The following is a 25,606-nucleotide window of genomic DNA, read 5'->3' as shown; positions in this document are numbered from 1 at the left end:
GCAGACCTTGCGGTACGATAGTAGAAAGGTGAAGGAGGAACCAGGTAGAAAAGTTCTTCGGCACACTCTCCGAAATATATTCTGTAAAATACCGATAATAACCTATCCTATGCTTACCACACTTGTGTTTAGGGTAGCATTTTCGAGTGATTTTGGAAGCCAGTACAGCCAGGCTTCAGAGTCTGAAAGCGCGGGCAGGCAGGCGGCTTGGGGCACGCCACACAAATCAATCCGATTTTGGGGCAACAGTCGCTGCGATCCATGATTCCTTCCACGTCAGGCTTCGTGATACTGTTCTATACGCCAAATAAACAATTCTTTCTTACCGCATTTGTGTTCAGGGCAGCACTCCCCAGTGATATTGGTGGTCTTCAGGGTCTGGAACTCAGGGCAGGCGGGTGGCTTGGGGCACGTCACACAGATCAATTCAACCTTGGGGCAACAGCCGCTTCGGTCAATGACTCGCTCCACACCCGGTTTGAACATTTCCACTTCGTTCTGGTCTGGGATCGGTTCACATTCATCTGCCGGCTTGCATTCTGTTCAAATTAATACTAATATTAGAAAATGCAGAAGTGTCTGTTTGTCTTATAATTTTAATCACGGTCCATCCGTTTATAAATACATAGGCTTTTTTATATATTAATTATAGGCAAACGCTTGACCACAATTACACCTGATGGAAAGTGATGATGCGGCCTAAGATAGGACGCGTTTACCTAGAAGATGCCTATTCACCTATGCCTATATATCGTAAAATCAAAGAGTTCTCACGGGGTTTTGATAAACCTAAATCCACGCGGACGAAGTCGCAGACTCAGCAAGAAAATGGGTGGGTACATTTTAAGTACGTTTTTAAGCGTTATCGATACTAGGATAATTTTGCTCATTATTCAAGTTGAGAAGACACCGGCGTAACGTGCCCTAAGGCTTAAATATTATGTGACAAAGCTTTTAGTCAAAAGTTTTTCTTTCTTTCTTTTAGATATTTGTAAGGAAATGGTAGTAGAACTTACCACAAGCAAACTCTTGGCATCCGTCGGCCTTAGTCTTGGTCTTCAGCACCTGCCCGAATCCACACTCCATCTTCTTCGGCTCTACACATCTTTCATGCGGTGGTTTGAGCACTGTGAATGAAATAAAATATTGATTAATAAATAAATCCACCTTCTAATCGGAGGTCGGGGGGTTCGATCCCGGGCACGCACCTCTAACTTTTCGGAGTTATGTGCGTTTTAATTAATTATATATCATTTGCTTTAACGGTGAAGAAAAACATCGTGAGGAAACCTGCAAGCCTGAGAGTTCTCCATAATATTCTCAAAGGTGTGTGAAGTCTACCAATCCGCACATGGCCAGCGTGGTAGACTATGGCCAAAAACCCTTCTCACTCTGAGAGGAGACCCGCGCTCTGTAGTGAGCCGGTGATGGGTTGATCATGATGATGATGATGAATAAATAAATATTTAATTACTTAAAACGCACATAACTCGGAAAAGTTAGAGGTGCGTGCCCGGGATCGAACCCCCGACCTCCGATTAGAAGGCCGACGTCCTGACCACTAGGCTATCACCAGTGGCGTGCACAGGATTTCAAGCCAGGGTATGCATTTATGTATGAACTTATTTTCCGGCAGGTTTTAATGAAAAATAATCATTGATTTATTACAACGAGGGTAAGCAGTGCGTTTATGCCTCTATGAGCTGCACGCCACTGGCTATCACACCACTTATCAGGAGTACTTACCGCACATGTATTCAGGACAGCAGGCGCCGGGCTTGGCGGGCTGGGTCAACCGGTCCTCCAGGTCGGAGCAGACGGGCACGGTACACGTCTGGGTGGTACACGACACGTGTGCTTCGTTCTCGCCCGACAACTTGCTGCATGAGCACTTTGTGCATTCGTCTTCCTAACATTGCAAGAAAACAATTATAATCCGGGTATCTTTAAAACAAGAGTGAATAGGCACCTTCTAGGCAAACGCGTCCCATCTTAGGCCACATCATCACTTCCCATCAGGTGTGATCGTGGTCAAGCGTGCGCCTATAATGAATAAAAAAACCGGCCAAGTGCGAGTCAGGCTCGCGCAATGAGGGTTCCGTACTACAGTCGTATTTATTCAAAAACTATGATGCATAAAAATAAATAAAAATCTGTTTTAGAGTGCACAGGTAAAGCCCTTTCATATGATACCCCACTTGATATAGTTATCTTACTTCGAAAATAATATTGAAAATACTAATAATTAGTTCATGACCACAATTTAATTTTTTTTGTGTGATCTAACCCTAAATTCACGGTTTTCAGATTTTTTCACTAAAGCCAGCTATAAGACCCATCTACCTGCCAAATTTCATGATTCTAGGTCAACGGGAAGTACCCTGTAGGTTTCTTGACAGACAGACAGACAACAAAGTGATCCTATAAGGGTTCCGTTTTTCCTTTTGAGGTACGGAACCCTAAAAAAAACAGGAAGGTATGAATTTTTTGTAGCCCTAGTAAACATTAGCCCCACAGAAGTCAGAATAGGTGCAAAAGTGTAGAGACAGAGCAGTAATCCATCATAGTGGGTTATAAGGTAACGTCATAAAATATGATTTCTATGGTTTTTTGGTTTAATTGACGGGGACGTTGGGGACTTAAGATCGAGTCTCTTATAAACTTAACGTTTGTTAATTTAACCTACATAATTTTGTAGGTTAGATTACCTTTTTGTAATCACCTTTCTTCCAATTAGATGCGTATACAATATACTTTGATATATTGAGGAGCATTTTATGTTACAGCTAATATGAATATGCTAAGTTTAAACTATGAACTCTTACATATTACAGTAATCAGCGTAGTGGAAAGTAAGTCAAAATAATTTATCTAATTCAGTAAGAAAATTTACTTACCTGCCACTCGTCCCCTGCAAAGTGTGTTCTCTTGGCGTCACACGGGAAGCACTTGTTTGGTTCTATGCAGGTGTTGTTCACCCTCACCTGTCAAACAAATTACCATTTTGTGATACTGTGTACTGAGAATCGTTGAAATCACCAAAACAAAACCACACAGCAGGGCCGGCTCAAACCCATATAGCGTCCGAGTGCAATCCTTGCGCCTTGACGCTTTTTCGTAGGCACGCAATCAAAATGGAACAATGCAAACAAATTACCATTTTGTGATACTGTGTACTGAGAATCGTTGAAATCAGCAAAACAAAACCACACAGCAGGGCCGGCTCAAACCCATATAGCGTCCGAGTGCAATCCTTGCGCCTTGACGCTTTCTCGTAGGCACGCACTCAAAATGGAACACTGCAATCGGTGCAAATTAGGGTGCAAATGGAGCACAATAGAGTGCAAATTGGTCGGCCTTAGCATAAGCGCAGGGTCTTGAGAGCGCCGCAAGCGACGCATACTCTAAAGAGTACTCAGCACCCCCTAAGACCCTGTGCCCGTAATAGGTATAGCCAGCACTACCGGGCGGTATAAGAATCCCTACCATAAACACCTATGCACTATCACCTATCAGTTGAGACGACAATGGGGCCGATTCTCTTGTACACAATCTCTAAAGTAAACTAAATTAACAGGTCTAAATCAAGTGCTATCTTTTGCCGCAAGCAACATTATGAAAGGGATAGCAATAGATGTAGACGTGTCATTTTAGTTTAGTTTAGAGATTGTGTACAACGGAATTAGCTACAATGATTATATTATTAAAATACATTTCGAATTGAAATAAATGTCTGCATGATATGAGTAATTTAAGCTTATGCCACTCAGAAATATTATCAGTTTATTCGAATCGGATTATTAGTTCTGGAAAGATCTGTTAATTTAGTTTAATTTAGAGATTGTGTAAAAGAGAATCAGCCCCATTGTTTCAGAATACCTTTCCGAAAAGACTATTCAGTTCAAGCAATTGAATCCAGCAGAACTTACTTTCCCTTGAGGGCAGAAGCACCCTTCAATTGGTAGCTTGTCGCACTTGTTCGGGTTCAGTTCGAGCTCGTCGTGATTGTCGCAAGTGCGCTCGCAGTCCACACACGGCCGGTATGCTAGTGGTTGATCACTGTTGAATAAGACATTACAATTAAAAATTTTAAAGCAGTATTTTAAGTGAAGATGCGTTGGGAATTTTTCTAAGGTAACTCACCATGGGTAGGGGCAGAGATCAGAACGCCAGTCCAGACAGACCCCTTGCTTGCGACATTCAGCCGCATATCTCTCGAGGATGGGACAAGCGTCAGTGGAGTTGGACTCGCATAGCTCGTCTTCACATAACGATATGTATGCCTCGGGTTCCACTAAGGCGTGACACTGTAAAGATAGTTTTTAAATAAAATCTAGTAGAGTGAGATTTGAAAATTGCGTAATGCTTCCATAAAAACTTTACAGGGTATCTGATAAATGCCGTGACCAACCTTTGTATGTTGGATAATACGCGCGGCCTAAAAATTATGGGCCCTGCAGAGGAACTACCTTAGTTACCTACCTTACTACCTTAGTTCTAGATAATGTTGATTAAAGAACTTGTGTACTAAATATTTGATTTTGTGGATATCTTGTACTCTTGTACGACAGGCGAGTGTAAGACCTAGTTTCTTGGAGAAATTTTATCTGTTTACGCCTAGTGGAGTAAAATAGCGAGTGTTAATTTTTTGAATTTTATTTTTAGCTGGTTCGATTCCCGGGTGAGACAAGCGAATTTTAGAAAATCTTTGAATGCAATTTTGTTTCTTTTTCATCATCATCATCATCATCAGCCTGTGGACGTCCACTGTTGGACATAGGCCTTCCCTAAAGAGCGCCACCACACCCGGTCCTCAGCCTTCCTCGTCCAGCCACTTCCCGCCAGCCTCTTTATATCGTCGGCCCATCGTGCTGGAGGGCGTCCCACACTACGCTTGCTCAAACGCGGTCTCCACTCAAGGACTTTCCGGCTCCAACGGCCATCGCCTCTACGACAGGCATGGCCTGCCCACTGCCACTTCAGCTTGCTAATAGTTTGGGCTATGTCAGTGACCTTGGTTCTCCTGCGTTTCTGCTGCGTTGTTTCTTTTTAAAAATAAGAAAATGGCACCGATTCTAAGCACAACCTAATTTTAGAGTATTCGCACCCTCTTCTTACTATTGTAATATGAAAAGGACAGAAGCAGTTTGACATTTCTAAATTTAATTTTTAGATGGTAAAACCCGTGATTTTAGCACGCACTCGCGAACCTACTGTTTAAATTTCTATTGTGCACTAAAATTTAGAGTCTTTAAACGTGAAAGTCATGTTCCGTTCCTTTTTTAGCATTAGTAAAAAGAAAAGGATGCAGATACTCTAAATTTAGTTTAGAGAGAGACTAGAGAATCGGGGCCAATGTTACCTTTGAGTAAAATGATCTAACTTAAGGATTTAAGGAGTTCCACTGGAAAGCCCATATTTTTCCAACCTATATAGTACTTACCGCTCCAAACTTAGCCACATTGTTGATGTTGTAGCAAGGGTTCAGTTCTATGGGAGGCAACACGCACTCCGGCCGCGGGGGAGGTTCGTCGCATTGCTCTTGTAGAGGCACGTCTAGCTTGTTGAGAACTTCCGGGGTCGCTTGCCAACTTTTACCGTACTGCAACAAATTAAATTAAATTTGAAAAGTGCACGTGTGAAGTAAAACTAAACGAACGCGGGATTCTTTTTTTGTTTTTTTAAATTTTATTCATATGAAGAGCATGTAAGTATATATAGTGCATTCAAAATAAACTGGCGTGTTTCCACTTGAGACCGTCATTAACAATAACAATAGGAATAAGTCGTGGCGGGTGAATTTAAAAGAATCAACACTGTCACAGAACCGACGTGTTCTGGAGTGAAAACTGGGTACCACCAAGTGCAGTTTGAGGGGACCTCACCCCATCTCGACTGATGACCTTTGACCTTTTTTAAAGAATTTTTGCCATGGCCCTTGACTATCATTCCTCTTTTCCCTCCAATTAAGCGTGAATCTTGTGCTAGGAGTAGGTACGACAATAGTGCAACGGGTGGGGTTTGAACTGGCGACCTTTCAGATTTCAGTCCGCACCTTTAACCGTTGAGCTATTGAGGCTCTCAAAACCTGTTGGACTTTTGGTGGCAGGAAGTGGGTGGATGCGATGAAATATGGAAAAAGAAATATGTAAGTACCTCGTCAAAGTTCTCTGCAACGGTTCCATTGCTAGTGATGAGGTGCTGCTGGTACCCAGCGCACACTCCGCAGAGCCCCTGAGTGCGGTTGGCGTACAGTTGCGACGGCACTTGCACTGTGAACTCCATCTTTGCTTGTAACACCGTCAGCTGTGGGGTTGTGAAACAATCAAAACTTAAACTGACGTTAAACACGGGTCTTACGTTTGATTAAACCATCTCTAAAATTTTTGTACTAAGCCAAAGAGAATTTTGCTGTTAAACATTTTGTTTGGTTAGAATTTTGAATTTTGTGTCAGACAGTTGTTTGCAATATATCGTAAACTTTTACAAAATTATAGGATTTTTAATAGTTTTTTTTCGCGTTTTTTTTTGTGGTATCATATCAGTAATCATCAGTACTATCACCTGTCTTCGTTTTTGCCAGCTTTCTGGTTACATCTATATATATAAAAGGAAAAGGTGACTGACTGACTGAATGACTGACTGACTGACTGACTGACTGATCTATCAACGCACAGGTCAAACTACTGGACGGATCGGGCTGAAATTTGGCATGCAGATAGCTATTATGACGTAGGCATCCGCTAAGAAAGGATTTTTAAAAATTCAACTCCTAAGGGGGTGAAATAGGGTTTTGAAATTTTGTAGTCCATGCGGACGAAGTCGCGAGCATAAGCTAGTATTGTATAATTTTTGTTCCAGTGTAAGCAATTTGAATGAAAACAGATAACACAAATTCTCTTGTGTTCATTGTTGAAAGTTAGTGTTTTAAGAGGTTTAACTGCCATTTGGCTGCACTACGAAAGTGATGTGATATCCAAATATGCACTTTTTCTTTAGCTTTCATTGTAAACACAGTAAATAAGCACTAAGCAGTTGAATTACCACTAAATTACCGTTCAAAACTGCATTAAAACAATAAAATTTAATTAATTATGGTGAGGAAAACAATATGTTGCAATGACAGCTGTCGAAACGTTGTTCCACTATTCCCCCTTTATTAAGCTTTGGATTCAAAATAGAAATAAAGCGATGGGAATACCTCAACGTGCAGTTCGGGCAGGTTCACGTTAACATCTTGTCCGTTGAGTAAGTTCACGGTGACCCAGTCTGCGTGGAAGGGGTACTTGAATACTTGAGCGCCGTTCACTGTTGTTATTAGCTGGAAATTATATCAGGATCACAATAGCAAAAAAATTAATAGTAGGTAAATGTAAAAAGGAAAGGTACATTATAAAAACTCAACACAAATCCTGATTGAAAGTAAGATTTTTACTTTGGTTGATCGAGTCGAACATACTTTTTATGGTGCAAATCTAAATATTTAAAAGGAAAAGGTAAATGACTGACTGACTGATCTATCAATACACAGCTCAAACTACTGGACGGATCGGGCTAAAATTTGCCATGCAGATAGCTATTATAACGTAGGCATCCGCTAAGAAAGAGTTTTTGAAAATTCAACTCTCTAAATAGGTCGTTAACTTGTCTTACCTTCTTAGTGTTGAGGTCTTTGGTAATATTGATGAAGTTTTTCTCCTGAATGAGATGTAGGGCCTTTGTGCACACCATGCTGGGGTTGTCAGCACACGCACCGTTCGTGGCATACACCTGTGTTGAGTAGAAAAGTATGAAAATGCTAACTACTTCATCATCATCATCATGATGATGATCATCAGCATTCAAAGCCTTTCTAAGGTATTTATATAAAAAATTGCACGGGTATTACCCATTTATGTATCCCACAAAATTTCTCCAAGGGCACTTGGGTTTCCACTCGCTCAAAACCCGAAGAGACTGCGACCAAATTGGTACAATTTGCAAGATTCTTAGGGGTGTGATTGACTGCTCTGAACTACACAACAAGCTCTGCTGCGTTTATGCACCCTCTAATTACAGCTATCTCCGCCACCGCTCCAAATTTTTCGTAAGTCCATTTAGTCGCACGGTAGCGCGTTCGTCACCCATACCGCGCACTTTGGCTGCGCTCAACGCGCTGCTGAAGGAGTCCCCTCGCTGTGACATATTTGCTGACAAATGGGCTGACCTCATGGGTCAGATCTTGCACTTTTGTGAAAATTTATAATTTTGCTTTTTAAAATTTATAATTTTAAGTTGTTAATTTTTGTAAGTATGTTTATGTTAGTTTGTACTCGTATTTTAATTAGTGTAATTGGCTTTATGGCCGTTCTAATTAAATAATAAATAAATAAATAATAATAATAATAATAATAATCATCATCTCACAACGTCACTATTAAGGTGCTGATAAACTTGAGCATTCACTTGTAATAAGCATTCTTGCGAATGTTACATTACAGAAAAATACGAGAGCATTTTAGCGACCATTCTATCGAGCGTTCTGGCGAGCATTCTAGCGAGCAGATTTGCTTGGGGCTTGTGAAGAATATTCGCTAGAATGCTCAAGATGTTCGTAGCAATATTTGGCTGTCTCTATGCTTGGCTCGGCTCGTTGTTCAGTTCGACAAAAATAAAAAAGGCGAATGCTTGATGTTCTGTTACAAGTGAATACTCAAGTTTATCAGCACCTTTAACTTTCGATGTCGTACGATGCTGTCTTGGTTTGTATAATTCTACCGCTAAAACAAAAATTAATCGTGGTACATGTACCCGCTATATATATTAAAATATATGGTTTTTACGTGTAAGTTTACCTGATACTTGTGATAGCCGGTGTCGTTGCTGTCGCGCGAGGCGAGGTAGGTGCAGTTGCCGAGGAAGGGCAGGTCGTCGCCTTCGAACGTCACGTACTTGGCCGGCGCGCCCACTCCCGTGCACGAACCTACGTATATCATACAGAACTAGACATCTTTTCAGGACCAGAATAATTATTACTAGAGGATAGAGATGGAGAATCCGCAATGGACCAGCGTGGTAGACTATGGCCTAAACCCTTGTCATGCTGAGGGGAAATCCGTGCTAAGTAGTGAGATGGCACTGGGTTGATCATGATATTAAGTGATGATTCACCGCGGTAAATAGCCTCATCTAGTGACAGAAGAGCTGGCTCATTTTTTGCGCAACGGATCAGCCTGACTGTCTAGTAAGGCTAGCTTTAAGTTTTATTGAAATGTTAAAAAAATAAAAACATAAACACTAAGATCTGAACTGTTTAGACATATTCGCAATAAAGAAATCAAAACGATGATGACAATACTTACAATCTAAACAGTCGGAAGGAGTGACACACTGATCGCCCTTGCGCAGCGTGCCTTCAGGGCAGTAGCAGCCCGGGAAGCATTGCCCATCTTCAGCTGGGCACGAGCTAACTCCGCTGTTGACGGGAGCGCAGGTCGGCTCGCAGCGTTTACGGTAGCAGTCGTAGTGGACGAGCGGCGGCGGACATTCGGCAACTAGAACGTTACAAAGATAGGTCGAATAAACAAGTTGACAACAATATACTGACAAGTTTTTTGGATACAATAGAGCTAACGAGAGATTGCGTTTTTGACATCTATCAGTTACATCTAAATATATAAAAGGAAAAGGTGACTGACTGACTGACTGAATGACAGACTGACTGACTGACTGACTGACTGACTGATCTATCAACGCACAGCTCAAACTACTGGACGGATCGGGCTGAAATTTGGCATGCAGATAGCTATTATGACGTAGGCGTCCGCTAAGAAAGGATTTTTGAAAATTCAACTCCTAAGGGGGTGAAATAGGGGTTTGAAATTTGTGTAGTCCACGCGGACGAAGTCGCGAGCATAAGCTAGTACAAAATAATATTGTGTGCCCTCTCGCACACGTTACTATCTGTTACTATCAATATCTGACAAAGAGACGTCAAAAACGCAATCTCTCGTTGGCTCTACAATTATAGTAATCAACACAATGCAACGCTATGGCGCGGCGCTATCTGTAACGTTATTAGGTCTTAACGCGTGCTAAGTACGCGTTTTGACGAAACCACGAAATTGAAATCTGGCTGATTTTAGCTCGAGCCGAATTCCTCAATCTTTATCTCTACCTTACTACTTTACTCTAAAAAGTTTTCTTTCTTTCTTTATCTTTAGGTAGGTACCTTTTTTTTAGGTTTTGCCACACACCAACCCAATTTATTCCAGGGCTTAAAGCATGTTGGTTTTAATGCTCAAGTGGAGGAAGCGTCGAGGTAACCAATTCTTAGGTATAAGACGTGACGTGTGGCACTACTTAAGAAACTTTCTTTATCAGCTTAATTCTTTTGTCACACTGACTGGTGTCAGAACAGCACACTGTAAGAATCCCAACTTACCGCAATTCATTTCAATCCTCCAGCTGGCTACATCTATATATGTTCTTATCAGCGGCTAAGCAATCCGCCACGAGTTTCTCCATCAACAAGCACCGACACTCTGCCTCGGGCCTCTTAGTGCCCTTGAGGGCCGTTTCAGCGCACTAGCAGACTATATCAATCCCAACTTACCGCAATTCATCTGAATCCTCCAGCTGGCTACATCTATGTTCTTATCGGCCGCCAAACATTCCGCCACGAGTTTCTCCATCAGCAAGCACCGACATTCTTCCTCGGTCCTCTTCGTGCCGTTGACGACCGTTTCGGCGCACTTGCACACTTTCTCCAGACATATGCTTTTCCATTTATCCAGATTTAGTACTCGAGCGCATTGTGCGATCGGCTCTTCGCTGAAAAATTGTATGAGAGAGGTCAAATCGTTTGGCGCTCGGTCGGCGCTACTTCGACTTGTGGTCTTTTGACTTTACTACTCAAGTATTAGAGGCGCCGGGATAACCTAACCAGGTCTAACTGGTAATGTGTGGTACAGCTTTAAAAAATAAACGTTTTTCTTTCTTTCTTTCTTTCTTTCAAATTGCCTGGGGACTTTTTAGTTCTTTCTGTCGCTTTCATGGATAGATTATTTTATTATGTAAACAGGGACGGATGACGTGATTAAGACAATTTATTGATACAACATCACTTCATTTGTACATCTCCATCTTTTTTTTTTACAAAATACGGTATATCAATCTAGAGTTACTAATTAGCAGATAACGTTCAGCTTATACCGTTCAAGTAAGAAATTATATTTGAAAGACTAATAAAAAGAAAATAAGTGTTTTGAAAGTGAATCTCCCAGTAGATGAATTTGAGTGGAAGCGTACCAAAATAACGTCTTAAGGTGCTAAAATTGCACCCGCACCGGAAAGCGCAGGTTGGCAGACTAACGTTGGATACTAGGCACACAAACGATAACAAACGAGTGCAGAAAGCCGCTGGATATAGGCGGCGCAAAACCGTGGCATGTGCAAGTCCCTATAACAGACCTATGTTTTTGCTCAACGTTTCTGATACGAACCGCTAAGGTGTAGAATGCCCTTGGCGTCCGTGTTTCCTGCCAAGTATAACTTGAATACCTTTAAGGCAAGAGTGAATAGGCATCTTCTAGACAAGCGCGCTCTGCGCTCCAACCTACACTTCATCATTGCTCTGTTTTTCAGACATGATTGTCAAGCGCAAGCTTATCTCACAATTAAAAAATAATGACCATTAGAAGACATCTATCGGTTGACAAAGCTGATATGTACGAAAATCTTATAGACTGAGTTTATCAACTTAAAACTTGCGGATGACAATCAGATCATTATACGTACGTGATAGCTTTGCAAACGTCATGGCATCGGTTCTGTTTCTCTGGAGGAATAACCTTGATCTCACACGCATCGGGCGCCAGGCCCGGCTTGGCCCACGAGCGACCGAACTGCTCGATGCTGTGGGCCGGTCGGCCGTTGGGCAGCGAGCGATCGTTGTACGCCTTGCCGTCGTAAGCGCCGCATAAACCATCCACATGCCCCATGTATTTCTTGGGCACCTAATGATCATAATTTGTTAATTTACGGTAAATTTTAAAATTAGTATCGACAAGTTTTTAATGAAATATTTTTTGGACGATTCGTATATGACTAGTTAATTATATCCCATTAGGATAGCTTTGTATATGACTACGAGTTGATTATATCCCATTAGGATCGCTGAACTCATCTAAAGTTTAACGAGTAAGTCTCTATCTAGGTTATAGAAGGCTGTGTGTGCATGTGAGTGTGTTCAGCTGATTGTTTTTAGATCTAGAGAACTTTAAAAATACTTACTCCAACTTTGACATCCCCATCAGGACTGTAGAAGACAGTGAAGTTGTATTTCCTGGATTTGACGGACACGCCGTTTCCAAGGCGGTTGACATCAAAGCTGTTCTTCTGGAAGCAGATCTTGCTGGTCTGCTCCACTGTATATTCATAGTCGTTGTATTCTATCATCAGGCTTGGCTTTATGATGATCATTTGGTCGTCTTGTAGGATTATCAGTTGATTCTGGCAGGTGTTCTTGAAGCATTTCTTGCGCACTGGGGAAAGAATCCCGAGTTAAGGTACCTACTATGTGGCTGTTTCTCTACGTGATCAAATCAGAAATGAGGAGATCCGTGAGAGGACCAGAGTAACCGACATAGCTCAACGGGTTGCAAAACTGCAGTGACAATGGGCAGGTGCCAAGATGCTGCAATGGGCCCCAAGGTATTGAAATGGCGACCTCGCACCGGAAAGCGCAGCCTTGGAAGACCCCCTACTAGGTGAACAGACAACATAAAACGAGCCGGAGGGAGCCACTGGATTCAGGCGGCGAAACACCGTGGTGTGTCGAATTCCCTACAAGAGACCTATGTCCAGCAGTGGGCGTCTATCGGTTGATGATGATGGTGATGTGGCATGAACTGATACTTATAACCAGAACACGTAAACGGATTTTTGGACTCTGCATAGATTACAGTTCTTTTACGTGATTCTCCTATACATACTTATATTCTTCAACCTATAGGGTTGAGCGTTAGTGGATAGTGCAAAAATGACTTACTAAATATAATCCAGGCAAACGAGCGTGTTTCTCTTGCTAGCGTGTGGAAGCAGATGTCATATTTGTACTCAGTGCCGTCGAAAGTTGTGAAGGTGCGGCCCGTGACGTTGCAGTAGTCGAAGCGCTCAGGCGGAGGCACGCAGACGTATCTGTAGGATTTATAAAAAAATGGTCAAGTGTGAGTGCGATTCGCACACGAAGGGTTCCGTACCATCGTACAAGAAATAACACTTGTTAATTTTTTCAAATTTTCATGACGGCCATTTTGATATATGTATTATTTTTATTATAGCGGCAATACAAAGACGGACAGTGGAGTCTCATCCTAAAAATTAAAAATCCATCCATGCATTCGTTTAGTTTTGTTCACCGCTCCTTATTGAGTGCAGTTATTATACTCGTTACACGTATTCAATCCTATTTTTTGAGAATTATTAGTTTGAGTTTCTTTCCTAAACTCTGCGTAAGATTTTTAAATCTTTGAACGTGATTTTATTTTATATCAACCATAAAACTAAATTCTTCTACTTAATAATAATAGTTTAAGTTTCCTCCATCTATTATATAAGTAGTTTAAGTTTAGAGTGAGCGGAAGTTGAGATTTATGAGATGCATTTGCACGCCATGCTTGGCAGGATATGTAACTGATTACCTAACTTTTAAGACCCCATGTAAATAATATACATGTACCTACCATATCTGAGCAAAATAAATAAATGATTATGATTATGATTATGATTATGACTGCAGGACAATGGGCGCACTTATTTCGTCTGAAATTTAGGTACACATAATGCAATAAAATTCATGACAATCGTATCGGGAATGGTCAGTGTTCATAATGTAAACCGCAAGGACACTATACTAAAGCTTGCCAGTTAATCAGTACTTACTGTGGGCACAAGTTGAGACTATCAGGCACACTTTCAAGCTTCAGCGTGTATCGAGGCGGGCAAGTAGGTGTGGAACAAACAAGAGGAGCCGGCGTTGATCCTTTGGGAGGGATGGGGGGTAGTTTGGGAATACATTTGAACAGAGGGCACACTTTCTTCGTCTCTGCTGTGGTGGTATTCAAAGCTGGTCTGTCCAGTTGGAACGCTTCGTTTTGTCGCGGTCGGGATGGTGGACCTAAAAATATGATTTTATTGATTGAAACTTCGATTGATTACAGTACAAGATATGCAGCAAGATATAAAAAAAGTGTCCAACATTTTACTTTATACTACTTTAAATCTTTTTATTGTGTTTGTATTTTTATAACATTAAAACACACTGTGGCATTACGACTGGAGAAAAATCAGGCGCAAATCTAACGGTTTTACGTGTCTTCCAAGGCATGGGGATGTAAGCTCCCAAACTTCCCAACTCCGGTATGTTACTGAGAAATTCTTGATACAAAACTGCAATAACTCTTTTTGGCCCAACGGTAAACTCCGAATAAACTAGAACAACGAGGTAATCAAACTTCAGATTATAAAAGCTCACCATATATTCCACCTTTCGAATAACCAGTCTTGGAGAATCCTCCTTTAGCGTAACCAGTCCTGCCTCCTTTGGAGAATCCTCCCTTATAGAACCTCTGGTATGAGTTTCGCGGTCTTGGAGGCGGCAGGTCTGATGTGTAGGACTTGGTATAGCTGCTGTGGCTTGAGGTAGTGTAGCGGACAAAGTATCCCGGAGGGCACTCCACTTTCGGGCAGTCTAGGGCTGAATGGAGTAAAAAGTATATAAACTGTATTTTTATTCATCAAAATTTATAATTGTTGTAAATTGAAGTGCAGAATGGTTTTGAAATGACTAAAACGACATTTTTAAGTTGTTGTGTCAGTGTTTAAAGGTATGATTCCGAACCACGCTGCACGCAGCAGCGCTGCCGCAACAGTGCTGTCACAGTCCTGTCGCGGCAGCGGAACATTGCTGCCTAGCTCGGAATGTAATGTCATATAAGCTTATAGAGATTGTATGGGGACCAGTAGTGCCGCGACAGGACTGTGACAGCTGGTGACAGCACTGTTGCGGCAGCGCTGCTGCGTGCAGCGTGGTTCGGAATCATGCCTTTATAATCCATCTTTGTCGTTCCGTCCAGATATTCTAAGATATTAGGTGACACTTTTTGGCTGACGTATATGTCCAGCAACCTCTAGAGACCCATTCTATATTTATTGACTTTTGATTAATTATATGCCTGAACAATTAACCTACATGAGATGTGAAATTTATAAAGTGGCTTCGAAATGGCTCTAATATAATAAAAATTTCTAGTACCTTCTTTCTTTCTTCTTTCGCAATTACTTACGTTTCTCAGTGGTGGTAGTGGGTGCTACAGTGGTGGGTGCAGGGGTGGTGGGTGTGGGTTTAGTAGCAGCAACAGTGGCTATGACAGTAGTGATCACAGTCTTAGTAACGGGCGCTAGAGCGGTGCACACGTATTTTAACTCTTCTTTCTCAACTACGTTTTTCAGTGGTGGTAGTGGGTGTTACAGTGGTGATTACGCCCATTCTTTTTTATAAAGTTACTTTTCTCATTGGTGGTAATGGGTGCAAATGTGTGTGATAGAGTGGGTGTTTTATTTCTTTTCTCTAGACTTACGTTTCTCAGTAGTGGTAGTGGGTGTTACAGTGGTGGGTGCAGGGGTGGTGGGTGTGGGTTTAGTGGCAGCAACAGTGGCTATGACAGTGGTGATCACAGTCTCAGTGACGGGCGCTACAGTGGTACAATCCTTCTCGTCATCGGGACAGTCCTGTAAGCCGTCGCACCATTTCTCCAGGGGCAGGCAGATTTTGCTGGTCGGACAGATCTTGGTTCCGTTCTGACAGGGCTCGCATAGACAATCGCAGGACGGCGTCAGTGTTGGGACGAGATCCTGCAAAAATATAAGTAAAGTAAGTAACTCTTTGAAGGATGTATGCCCTAGTTGTGATAACGTATATATCAATCGACTGTGATCGATAAGCAACATTGTCCCAAGTTGGTAACGACTTTGTTGGTCCGAATTCGGTGTTTTCGTTTCGTTTGCGCCTCGGAGAGCGCGTCAAGCCTTCGTTTCCGGTTTGCTAACATCTGAATAACTGTAAAAACTAAGTGATGAAATCTTGTTTTCTTAATCGAGTTGTATACGGAGAGATGTAACAATCCAATGCCCAAGAACTCCTACCATTGTGATTGATATTAAGGGGTCACGACCCACAGCTATTGATAAATACAGGTTTTATGTGAGGCCATTGTTTCGAAAAAAAAATGGCGGACTAACTTAAAAATTCGATAACTTTTTTAGGTCCACCCCGGGATCACAAACCCTGGAACCGCAGTTAAACAAGCCAAAAGGCCAACGAAAAACAGGAGAAAGGGGGAGGTATGTTATTAGTTTTTTTAGCTCACCGGTTCGCATTCGCAGGCCTTGGCGGGTTTACAGTCCTTGACTCCACCCAGCTTGCACACGCACTCGTCGCAATGCGCGCCGCGGTACGACGCGCCCACCGGATATCTATAACAGTGACAATGGGATTAATACCAGCTGAACTGCTGCTTATTGAAAAACGGCGATAGCCTAGTGGTTAAGACATCGGCCTCTTATTCGGGAGGTCGGGAGTTCGATCCCGGGCATGTACCTCTAACTTTTTGGAGTTAAGTGCATTTTAAGCAATTAAATATCATTTTAAAAAAAATGGAATAGCGAGCAAACGCGCAGGCGGATGTTAAGTGATCACCACCGCCCATGAACATTTGCAGTACCAGAGCAACTGCCGATGCGTTGCCGGACTTTCAGGAATTTATTGGTCCGCCCCTTGAATAACCCCATAATGTAATCTAATGGGAGCCTAAGGGAGTTGAGTCCACAGTTCGCATGTGCGTGGAAAGAAGGATCTGGCAAAACGGACGGTCGAACCCAGGTGGTGAGGGTGAAATTGTGAAATCACTAGCTTTAAGGGTGAAGGAAAACATCGTGAGGAAACCCTGCATGCCTGAGAGTTCTCCATAATGTTCGCAAAGGTGTATGAAGTCTGCCAATCCGCACTTGGTCACCGTCACGGACTATAGCCTAAGCTTTTCTCATTCTGAGCGGACACCAGCGCTCAGTAGTGGGCCGGCGATGTCTTCTTCTTCTTCTTCACTCTGGGCTGGTTTCCGCACTTAAACGTTTCCGTCTGTCATGCGTGCATTGCCCCTCCCCGCTGAAGTCTTCACTCCAGCCATCCAAGCTTGCTCCAGAAGCCGAATAGACCGCCCAGGTTGCCGAGGGCTTCATGGAGTGACGTTGGGTTGGAACCGGCGATGGGTTGCTCTTGGTAGTGTACTCACGGGATGAAGCCGACGAGGCAGGGGCACTGGTCTCGCGGTACGCAGTTCTCGCCGTCGTAGTACCGATCGCCCGCGCACGAGCACAGCACCTCCTGCACGCCCGGACACATCTGGCACGGGAAGGGCACCCGCTCTTTCGGCGGCTCGGGGGTGGCTGGCAAAACAAATATAGCTAAGTATATAGTTCTTAAATGGTGATTCAGCATCAGAAAAAGCAATGAAACAACTCGCTGCAGCGAGCTGGGCACAAGACCATAATCTGGGTAAATCCTTGGAAGACGTTTGTCGATTGAAACGACTGAGTATGGTGAAGGTCAAGGATTTGAAAAAAATTATCCCCATCCAGTTTGTTAATAACGCGCCACGACACTTGGAAGTATAGTACGCGACAGGTCGAGATACCAACGAGAACCCAATAGTTCGAGATGGCAATCGGGATATGAAGCGTGGAACGCCCCACACATCCGTACTATTCCGCACGGGGTTAGCACAGAGGCTGTGCAGGTAGTTAATTTAACCCAATAGTTAATTTCAAAATAGAATCTGACGTGCGGTATCCAATTTACAATAGTAAGCCACTGGACGTAAAAAATTTTTCAGTGCTGGGAATGAGATTGACGTCCTTCAGATTTTCAACACTAAAAACCCCTAATCTGGAAAAGGCATCGCAGTATACTCACGATAAGGTTCAAAGCAGCCGATCGGTTCCACTGTCATCTCAATGTACTTTTCCTATTTCACAGGCAGGACCTTGAGGTAATGCGCGTGTATGGGCGGTCGGAATTTGTTCATCACCACGCTGTCTGTATCGAAGTTCCCAGGGAACAGGCGAGAATCGCCAGTATTGAAACCGGTGATGACAGTTGAAAATACCTGATAGTCCGTTTCAGAGCATTATCTGACGTGCAGTAAGAAAATTTTTACGCAAAATTTTATACAATTTTTCGGTGTTAGAGATGAGATTGACATCTCCCAAATCTTATGACTGAAAAATCCTAATCTGGAAGGGGAATTGTAGTATACTTACGATAAGGCTCAAAACATCCGATCGGTTCCACCTTGATCTCAATGTTCTTGTCCCATTTCACAGGCAGAATTTTGAGGTACTGCGCATGTATGGGCGGCCGGAATTCGTTCATCACCACACTGTCTGCATCGAAGTTCGAGGGGAACAGGCGAGGCTTGCCAGTACTGTCTAACACCGGGTTGAAGGTCTTAAGGTCGCTGGTATACATGACTTTGTATGCGGAGACGTGGCCTTTCACTCCGCCCTTAGTTTTGATGCCAGTTATGTTGCGTGGTGATGTGAAGTTGAACTGGGGATTAGAAACTTTTATCAGGAACATGTTGCAAGTGCTACATCGGTTATGCAAAATATTTAAACCAAGTAGGCCAATCCAAAGCTATTGCTATGTTCCTCAGAATGTTCCTGAAGAAAACAGACATAAAGCATAGTTTAAGTCCAGAATATTATTTATATCAATTTAGTTCAGGTTTTCGGCAAACATCCATTATTATCATCGATAGTAAATGTAATAACTATGCCAGGTTACTTAAAAAACAGACCACTTTTACCACTTTTATTTATTTTCAGGTGTCAACGAATTATGTAAATGGAAAGTTATTTTACCGGGATTATTCTTGATTAGGTATGGTTTGTTAGGGTCTGATGTCAAGTTTAGGCTTAAGAGGTCATGGAAATTTCTCGAGTAATGGAACGTAATCATTTAGATAGGGATGGTGCCTACTGGTCAAATCAGCAACGTCAAAACGCTCACTCAGTATGGAAGCTTGTATGTACCTACATATTAGATGTGACTTCGTCTTTTCGTCGTACTTTTTTAGTTAAAGCGATAATTTATAAAATGGTTAGCGAACTTAAAACTTACAATGCACGTAGATTTTAGAAATTTTGGAAGACCCTCTATTTAATAATTACTGAGAAATAATTTATTTTTGACATGGGCATCACCCACCCCAATTGCCTTTATATTTCATCATCATCATCATCGACCGAAAAACGTCCACTGCTGGACATAGGTCTCTTGTAAGGACTTCCACTGGCCACGGTCTTGCGCCGCTTGAATTCAGCGGCTCGCTGCGGTTCTTCTGATGTCGTTCGTCCACCTAGTGGAGGGTCTTCCAACGCTGCGCCTTCCGGTGCGAGGTCGCCATTTCAATACCTTGAGACCTCAACGTCTATCGGTTTTCCGACGTATGTGCCCTGCCCATTGCCACTTCAGCTTCGCAACTCGTTGAGCTATGTCAGTTACTCTAGTTCTCCTACGGATCTCCTCATTTCTGATTTGATCACGTAGAGAAACTCCAAGCATAACTCTCTTCATCGCCCGCTGACTGACTCTGGGCTTTCTTATGCCTCATAAGAAAGCCCAGAGTCAGTCAGCGGAGATCCTTAGTTAGCGACCATGTGTCGGATCCATATGTTATCATTGACAGCACGCACTGTTCGACGACTTATTCAAGTTGGATTATGGACTTACCATGATCCATTCTCCTGGCGTGCTGTAGAGCGGCCTCCACCCGCGTTCGGCCTTAAGGCTCAGGAAGGGAATCGCGTCGTAATTGGAGCTGACTTCGATCATATTTGTAGGAAGTCCGCCGCCAACGCCTAAGGGTTCTGTGCATTGCATGCGCTCCGGCTGAAAAAGTTATGTTCTAGAATATAGGTCTATAGCATTTCTAAAGTGACAACGATCAGTTCGCATTAGTACAGCACAGGCTCTCTCGAAATTAATTCAGAAAGCTTACGTTTTCCGACACAGAGTTAATCGAATATTACTGCCGCATGCACCATCGCCGATATTAAAAGTCCTGCTGGATATCATTGGCATATTTTCAGGATATCTTTACGATACCTGAACATGGGCCCTACTTACTATAAAATAATAATTCTCGTAGGTAATTCACTAAAGAATATCTTTAATTTTTTTAATATTAAAAAATAAATAAACAAAATTGTAGTTTTTGAGGCCAAAACTTGATTCTTTGAACATCCGAAATGTGCCTTTTAGGACGCGTTAAGAGAAAACAAATCACAAGACTTGTGTCCTTACCGTGGTAAGTCCCACCGTAGTGCCAACAGTGGTGGTTTCAGTGGTGGTAACAGTGGTTTCAGTGGGGGTGGTAGAGACTTCCTCACATCCGATGATTTCGAAGCGAACACTGATCTCGCTGTGCCAGCTCAGCGGCATGATCCGCACGAACTTCGCTTCGATCGGCGGTTCGATCATTTGCTTCATAACATGCGTGTTGTCCACTGGTCCACGGAATATCTGAAATTAAATCACCCTTTATCGATATACATTGTTTTTCTGTTTTCTATGTTGAATTTGAAAGATTTATTCTTAAAACTTTTAATTTTTTTTCAAAAACAGAGTCAGGGTGCCCGGAATTAATGATTTGTCACTGGTCTACTGGGAAACTAAATATAACGAACCTTAGACTGCCCATCAGGACCCTTAACAGGGGAGAAGACGTTGCCATCATCCCCGTACATCATCTCGTAGCTCTCGACGTACTCGTCAAACAAAGGGCTGCCCTGCATCTGCACCCCGTATATCGGTTCCTTGCGGGGAAACTCCACTTGGATGTATGGCTTCTTATCATCTTTCGCGGGGCTCCACGCTCCAGCTGGAAAATGATCATGGCCTTTTAGGGTTCCGTACCTCAGAAGGGAAAAAATAACCTTTTATAGGATCACTTCGATATCGTCTGTTATGTCTGTCAAGACAAGGGAATCAAAACCTATAAAATTTTTCTGATTCTTCTTCCTACCTACCTGCTAAATTTCATCATTCTACTTCAACGGTAAGTCCCTTAGAGGTTTTGGTTCCCTTGACGGATCTTCACTGACAGACAGACAATGAAGAGATCCTATAAGAGTTCCCATTTTCTCTGAAGTTACAAAACCCTAAAAAGAACACACACATCATGCAGAAATCTATGCCCTTCTTTTTTTTGGAAAAAAACAAGGCTAACCATTAGTATCGGGGCGTCCGTTCAACACGGCGTTCTGCGGCTCAAACAACGAGCTTGCGTATGAACTAGCTGAAAACGCCTCCTTTGGCAGCTTCTCTCCTCCCCAGAGCAGACTTTTGTACCTGAGGAAGCGACAAAGCAAATTCAACTGTTGTATAAGTCCCGCAAATTGCAATTGCGCTGGAACCATGTCTCATTTAACAGAAAAATGACGTCATTTTGACGTCAGCCGAAGTAAAAATATACCATCAACTCGAAACTTCAGTCTAGTGCTGACGTCACTAAAATGACGGCCACGCGCATTAGCAATTATTGTAGTAGGTAGCTTATAATTACAGTAGCCGGTAAGAAATATTGTACATTTTGAACGAGATTTCGGCTTTGTAGAGCGTTGACTCTGTCTTTCATACCTATGTCACGGTTTGTCGGTCTCAACGACAGAGACAACGCTCTACGAAACCGCAATGTCTTTCTAAAGGTATGAGCCTCAATAGCTCAACGGGTAAAGGAGTGGACTGAAAACCGAAAGGTCGACGGTTCAAACTCCGCCCGTTGCACTATTGTCGTACCTACTCCAAGCACAAGCTTGACGCTTAGTTGGAGAGGATAGGGGAATATTAGTCATTTAACATGGCTAATATTCTTTATTAAAAAAAGTCATATTGTGTGAGAAAAGAAAATAAATGTGCATTATTAGACTTACATTGAAGGGTTACATTCGGGAGGCGGCGACTCCGTAGTCTGTAGTATTATTACAGTCGTTTCTTCATGCGTTCTTGGCTTTTCTGGCCGCACCGTCGTAGGCGTTGTGGGAATTGTAGAAGGTGACGTAATAATAGGGGCAATTGTAGTATAATATGTCGTAGAACTTATAGTAGTAGGAGGTGTAGCAATAAGGAGGTCAGGGGCTTTAGTAGTGGCAACTGTTTCGTTTACAGGAGTGAGAGTGGTTTCAGTGACTTTGACTTGTGAGATCGGGGAGCCGGTGATGGGTTTGAGAGTGGACACGCATTGGCTTGTGTCGCAGTGCAACTCGTTGTCCAGACACTGGCATATCTTGCAGTCTTCCGCCACTCTACCGCCAGGCTAAAAAAATAACGTTTTGATAAAACGAGACGGACAAAATTTGCCCCAGGCTGAACTATGCCTCTCACAAACTTAATGCCACGACTGCAAAACAACATGCGAGTTTTTTCTTCTTAAAATAGAAGATTTTTACTATTAAATCGCACATATATCATCTCTGTACATTTATTAAATAGCACATATATTATCATCTCTCTACCTTCTGGGGCACGCGTCCATACATTTTTTGTCCATCTCCTTTACACGTTAAAAAAATGTATGAGCGCGGTTGTATACGCGCGCGGGTTTCTATTTTTGAAGATGAGTTGGCAAAGGGTGTTATTAGTCCCATAAATTGCTATTGCGCTGGAACCATGTCTCATTAACATCGAAATAACGTTGTTTTGACGTCAGCCGAAATACAAATATACCAGATCGAAACTTCAGTCTAGTGCTGACGGCACTAAAATGGCGGCCACGCGCATTAGCAATTTGAGGGACTTATATAATATTACTAGCTGATGCCCGCGACTTCGTCCGCGTGGAATTAGGTTTTTCAAAATCCCGTGGGAACTCTTTGATTTTCCGGGATAAAAAGTATATGTCACTCTCCAGGTCTTTATCCATGCAAAAAATCACGTCAATTCGTTGCACCGTTGCGACGTGATCGAAGGACAAACCAAGAAACAAACACACTTTCGCATTTATAATTAGGGTACTGATAATGTTGCCAAACCTTAACAATCTGTCCCTCGTTGTAACAAGTGCAGTCTTTGATCGGCACGCAAGTCTTGTGGTCGCGCCACATCGAGCCGAACTCGCATCTGATGTTCGCTACCGATTCATCAACGCAACCGTCGATACATTCCTGCGAATAAATTTATAGTAAATCGGTTCAAAATTCAAAAAAATCCACGATTGGCGGTATATACCGGCGACTTTACTATGTCAGTCAGTGTCGAGATTTTTGTGCTTTCGGATCTACATGGTTGCTAAAAGTCCCAAAAAAAATTTGCATTTTTGCAATAACAATATTTTAGTAGGCGTTTGTAGATTTATACTCCAAGAACTCAGCACCAAACGACGTCTTTTGGAAGAATTTTAATAACGACGTTGTCTTTAGTAACAACTAAACTGGACACAACACGGCACATACCGTGAAAAAGAATCCATCGGATGTCTTGTTGTACAGGGCAAAGTGGAAGGTATCAGAAGACTAGGAAGGTTGCCCATGCGATAGAGCGTCCATATTAAGTCTGCAGAACTTACTACAGCAGATTTAATGCCAGCAGAGAGATTGGTAAATGCTCGTAAGACGAGTCACATCTGCCCCGAAAAACATCACTCCTTGAAGACCACGTCCTTATTAGCCTTCATAACATTCTTGCCAGAGCATTCTTCAGAGTGTGAGGTATCTGCGACGTAAGCCTTGAGCAATTTTTATTCTTATTTTTTTCTTACGAGATTATACCACAGAGTAAGGATTACAGTCATCATCATCATCATCAACCGATAGACGTCCACTGCTGGACATAGATTTCTTGTAGGGAATTCCACACGCCACGGCCTTGCGCCGTTGAATCCAGCAGCTCCCTGCGACTCGTCTGATGTCGTCCGTCCACCTAGTGGGGAGTCTTCCAACGCTGCGTTTTCCGGTGCGAGGTCGCCATTCTAGCACCTTGAGACCCCAACGTCTATCGGTTTTACGAACCATGTGCCCTGTCCATTGCCACTTCAGCTTCGCAACCCGTTGAGCTATGTCGGTTACTCTAGTACTCCTACGGATCTCCTCATTTCTGATTCGATCACGTAGAGACACTTCAAGTAAAGTAAAGTAAAGTAAAATATGCTTTATTGTACACCAAAACAAAAACAATAGACATATAACAAATACAGCATGTACAATAGGCGGCCTTATCGCTAAAATAGCGATCTCTTCAAGGCAACCTTAGGGTAGAGGATATTATAAAAATTAAAGAAAGCGGACATAGCAAGCATAGCTCTTTTCATCGCCCGCTGAGTGACTCTGAGCTTTCTTATGAGGCTCATAGTTAGCGACCATGTCTCGGATCAAGGATTACAGCATTATAATTTATACTGTGGCTAATACTACTACTCTTATTACCTGTCCTACTAAGCACTTGTTCTCACTCTGCAGACTCTGTTTGAAGTGGTCACACAGCTTGTCGCACGGGAACGCGCAGCTCTTGTACACTTGCCCGGGTGGGCACCGCCACGTTGTTCCCACTGGAATAGTTTGATGATTTCGATACACATTTTCCAGGATTCAGAACCGTTCATCAAAACACAAAAACCGGCCAAGTGCGAGTCAGGCTCGCACACTGAGGGTTCCGTGCTAAAGTCGTATTTTTTCGACATTTTGCACGATAATTCAAAAACTATGATGCATAAAAATAAATAAAAATCTGTTTTAGAATATACAGGTAAAGTTCTTTCATATGATACCCCACTTGATATAGTTATCTTACTTCGAATATTGAAAATACTAATTATTAGTTCATGACCACAATTTAATTTTTTTTTTGTGATCTAACCCTAAATTCACGGTTTTCAGATTTTTTCCCCTAAAGCCAGCTATAAGACCCACCTACCTGCCAAATTTCATGATTCTAGGTCAACGGGAAGTACTCTGTAGGTTTCTAGACAGACAGACAGACAACAAAGTGATCCTATAAGGGTTCCGTTTTTCCTTTTGAGGTACGGAACCCTAAAAAGAGGAGAATAATCTATAGAGGCCGTTTTTAAACCACGTTAAGTTTTTAGACTCCTTTTTTTATTTGTACCAAAAACATTTACAGTAAAGAGAAAAAGAGAGCAAAAGTGGACAGGGAAGCACTTATCTCTATGAGAGTTCTCTACCAGTGACCCTTGGCAGTGCGAGAGGTTGTAAAGGGATTACAATAGGTACAAAAAGAAGATAGAAATACTCATGAAAATAACATAACAGATACCATGTATGTATGTATAATATGTTTTTAGGGGTAAGACGGTTCCTAAATCCATACGAATATTATAAATGCGAAAATATGTCAGTCTGTCGGCTAGCTTTTCAATGCCCATCCGTTTAACCGATTTTGAAGAAATTTGGTACACCGGTAGCTTATATCCCGGGAAAGGACATACTTTTTATCCCAGAAAATCAAAGAGTTCCCACGGGATTAAAAAAAACCTAAACCCACGCGGACGTAGTC

At 42.4% G+C, this 25,606-nt stretch overlaps 1 protein-coding gene across 2 annotated transcripts in view; it reads right to left on the bottom strand.

Moving 5' to 3' along the window:
* Hml (hemolectin) overlaps positions 1-25,606 on the bottom strand; it is an 80,344-nt gene that overhangs the window by 7,954 nt on the left and 46,784 nt on the right. For both annotated transcript variants that reach the window (XM_069509690.1, XM_069509691.1), the window contains 29 exons: positions 24,520-24,641; positions 23,131-23,262; positions 22,033-22,415; positions 21,330-21,451; positions 20,788-20,981; positions 20,405-20,623; positions 19,832-19,990; positions 18,358-18,646; positions 17,331-17,484; positions 16,410-16,515; positions 15,621-15,894; positions 14,516-14,737; positions 13,924-14,158; positions 13,031-13,179; positions 12,274-12,524; positions 11,779-11,996; positions 10,595-10,812; positions 9,342-9,533; positions 8,835-8,962; positions 7,654-7,770; positions 7,202-7,321; positions 6,157-6,306; positions 5,444-5,602; positions 4,144-4,307; positions 3,930-4,059; positions 2,898-2,984; positions 1,747-1,909; positions 1,017-1,127; positions 327-539 (listed from right to left, as the gene is read on the bottom strand). In XM_069509690.1, the coding sequence (XP_069365791.1) occupies positions 327-539; positions 1,017-1,127; positions 1,747-1,909; positions 2,898-2,984; positions 3,930-4,059; positions 4,144-4,307; positions 5,444-5,602; positions 6,157-6,306; positions 7,202-7,321; positions 7,654-7,770; positions 8,835-8,962; positions 9,342-9,533; positions 10,595-10,812; positions 11,779-11,996; positions 12,274-12,524; positions 13,031-13,179; positions 13,924-14,158; positions 14,516-14,737; positions 15,621-15,894; positions 16,410-16,515; positions 17,331-17,484; positions 18,358-18,646; positions 19,832-19,990; positions 20,405-20,623; positions 20,788-20,981; positions 21,330-21,451; positions 22,033-22,415; positions 23,131-23,262; positions 24,520-24,641 (5,181 nt within the window). The remainder of the gene's footprint in view (positions 1-326; positions 540-1,016; positions 1,128-1,746; positions 1,910-2,897; positions 2,985-3,929; positions 4,060-4,143; positions 4,308-5,443; positions 5,603-6,156; positions 6,307-7,201; positions 7,322-7,653; positions 7,771-8,834; positions 8,963-9,341; positions 9,534-10,594; positions 10,813-11,778; positions 11,997-12,273; positions 12,525-13,030; positions 13,180-13,923; positions 14,159-14,515; positions 14,738-15,620; positions 15,895-16,409; positions 16,516-17,330; positions 17,485-18,357; positions 18,647-19,831; positions 19,991-20,404; positions 20,624-20,787; positions 20,982-21,329; positions 21,452-22,032; positions 22,416-23,130; positions 23,263-24,519; positions 24,642-25,606) is intronic.

Source organism: Maniola hyperantus, chromosome 3, assembly GCF_902806685.2.
Source record: "Maniola hyperantus chromosome 3, iAphHyp1.2, whole genome shotgun sequence".
NCBI lineage: Eukaryota > Metazoa > Arthropoda > Insecta > Lepidoptera > Nymphalidae > Maniola > Maniola hyperantus.
This window is presented reverse-complemented; position numbering and strand designations above follow the sequence as displayed.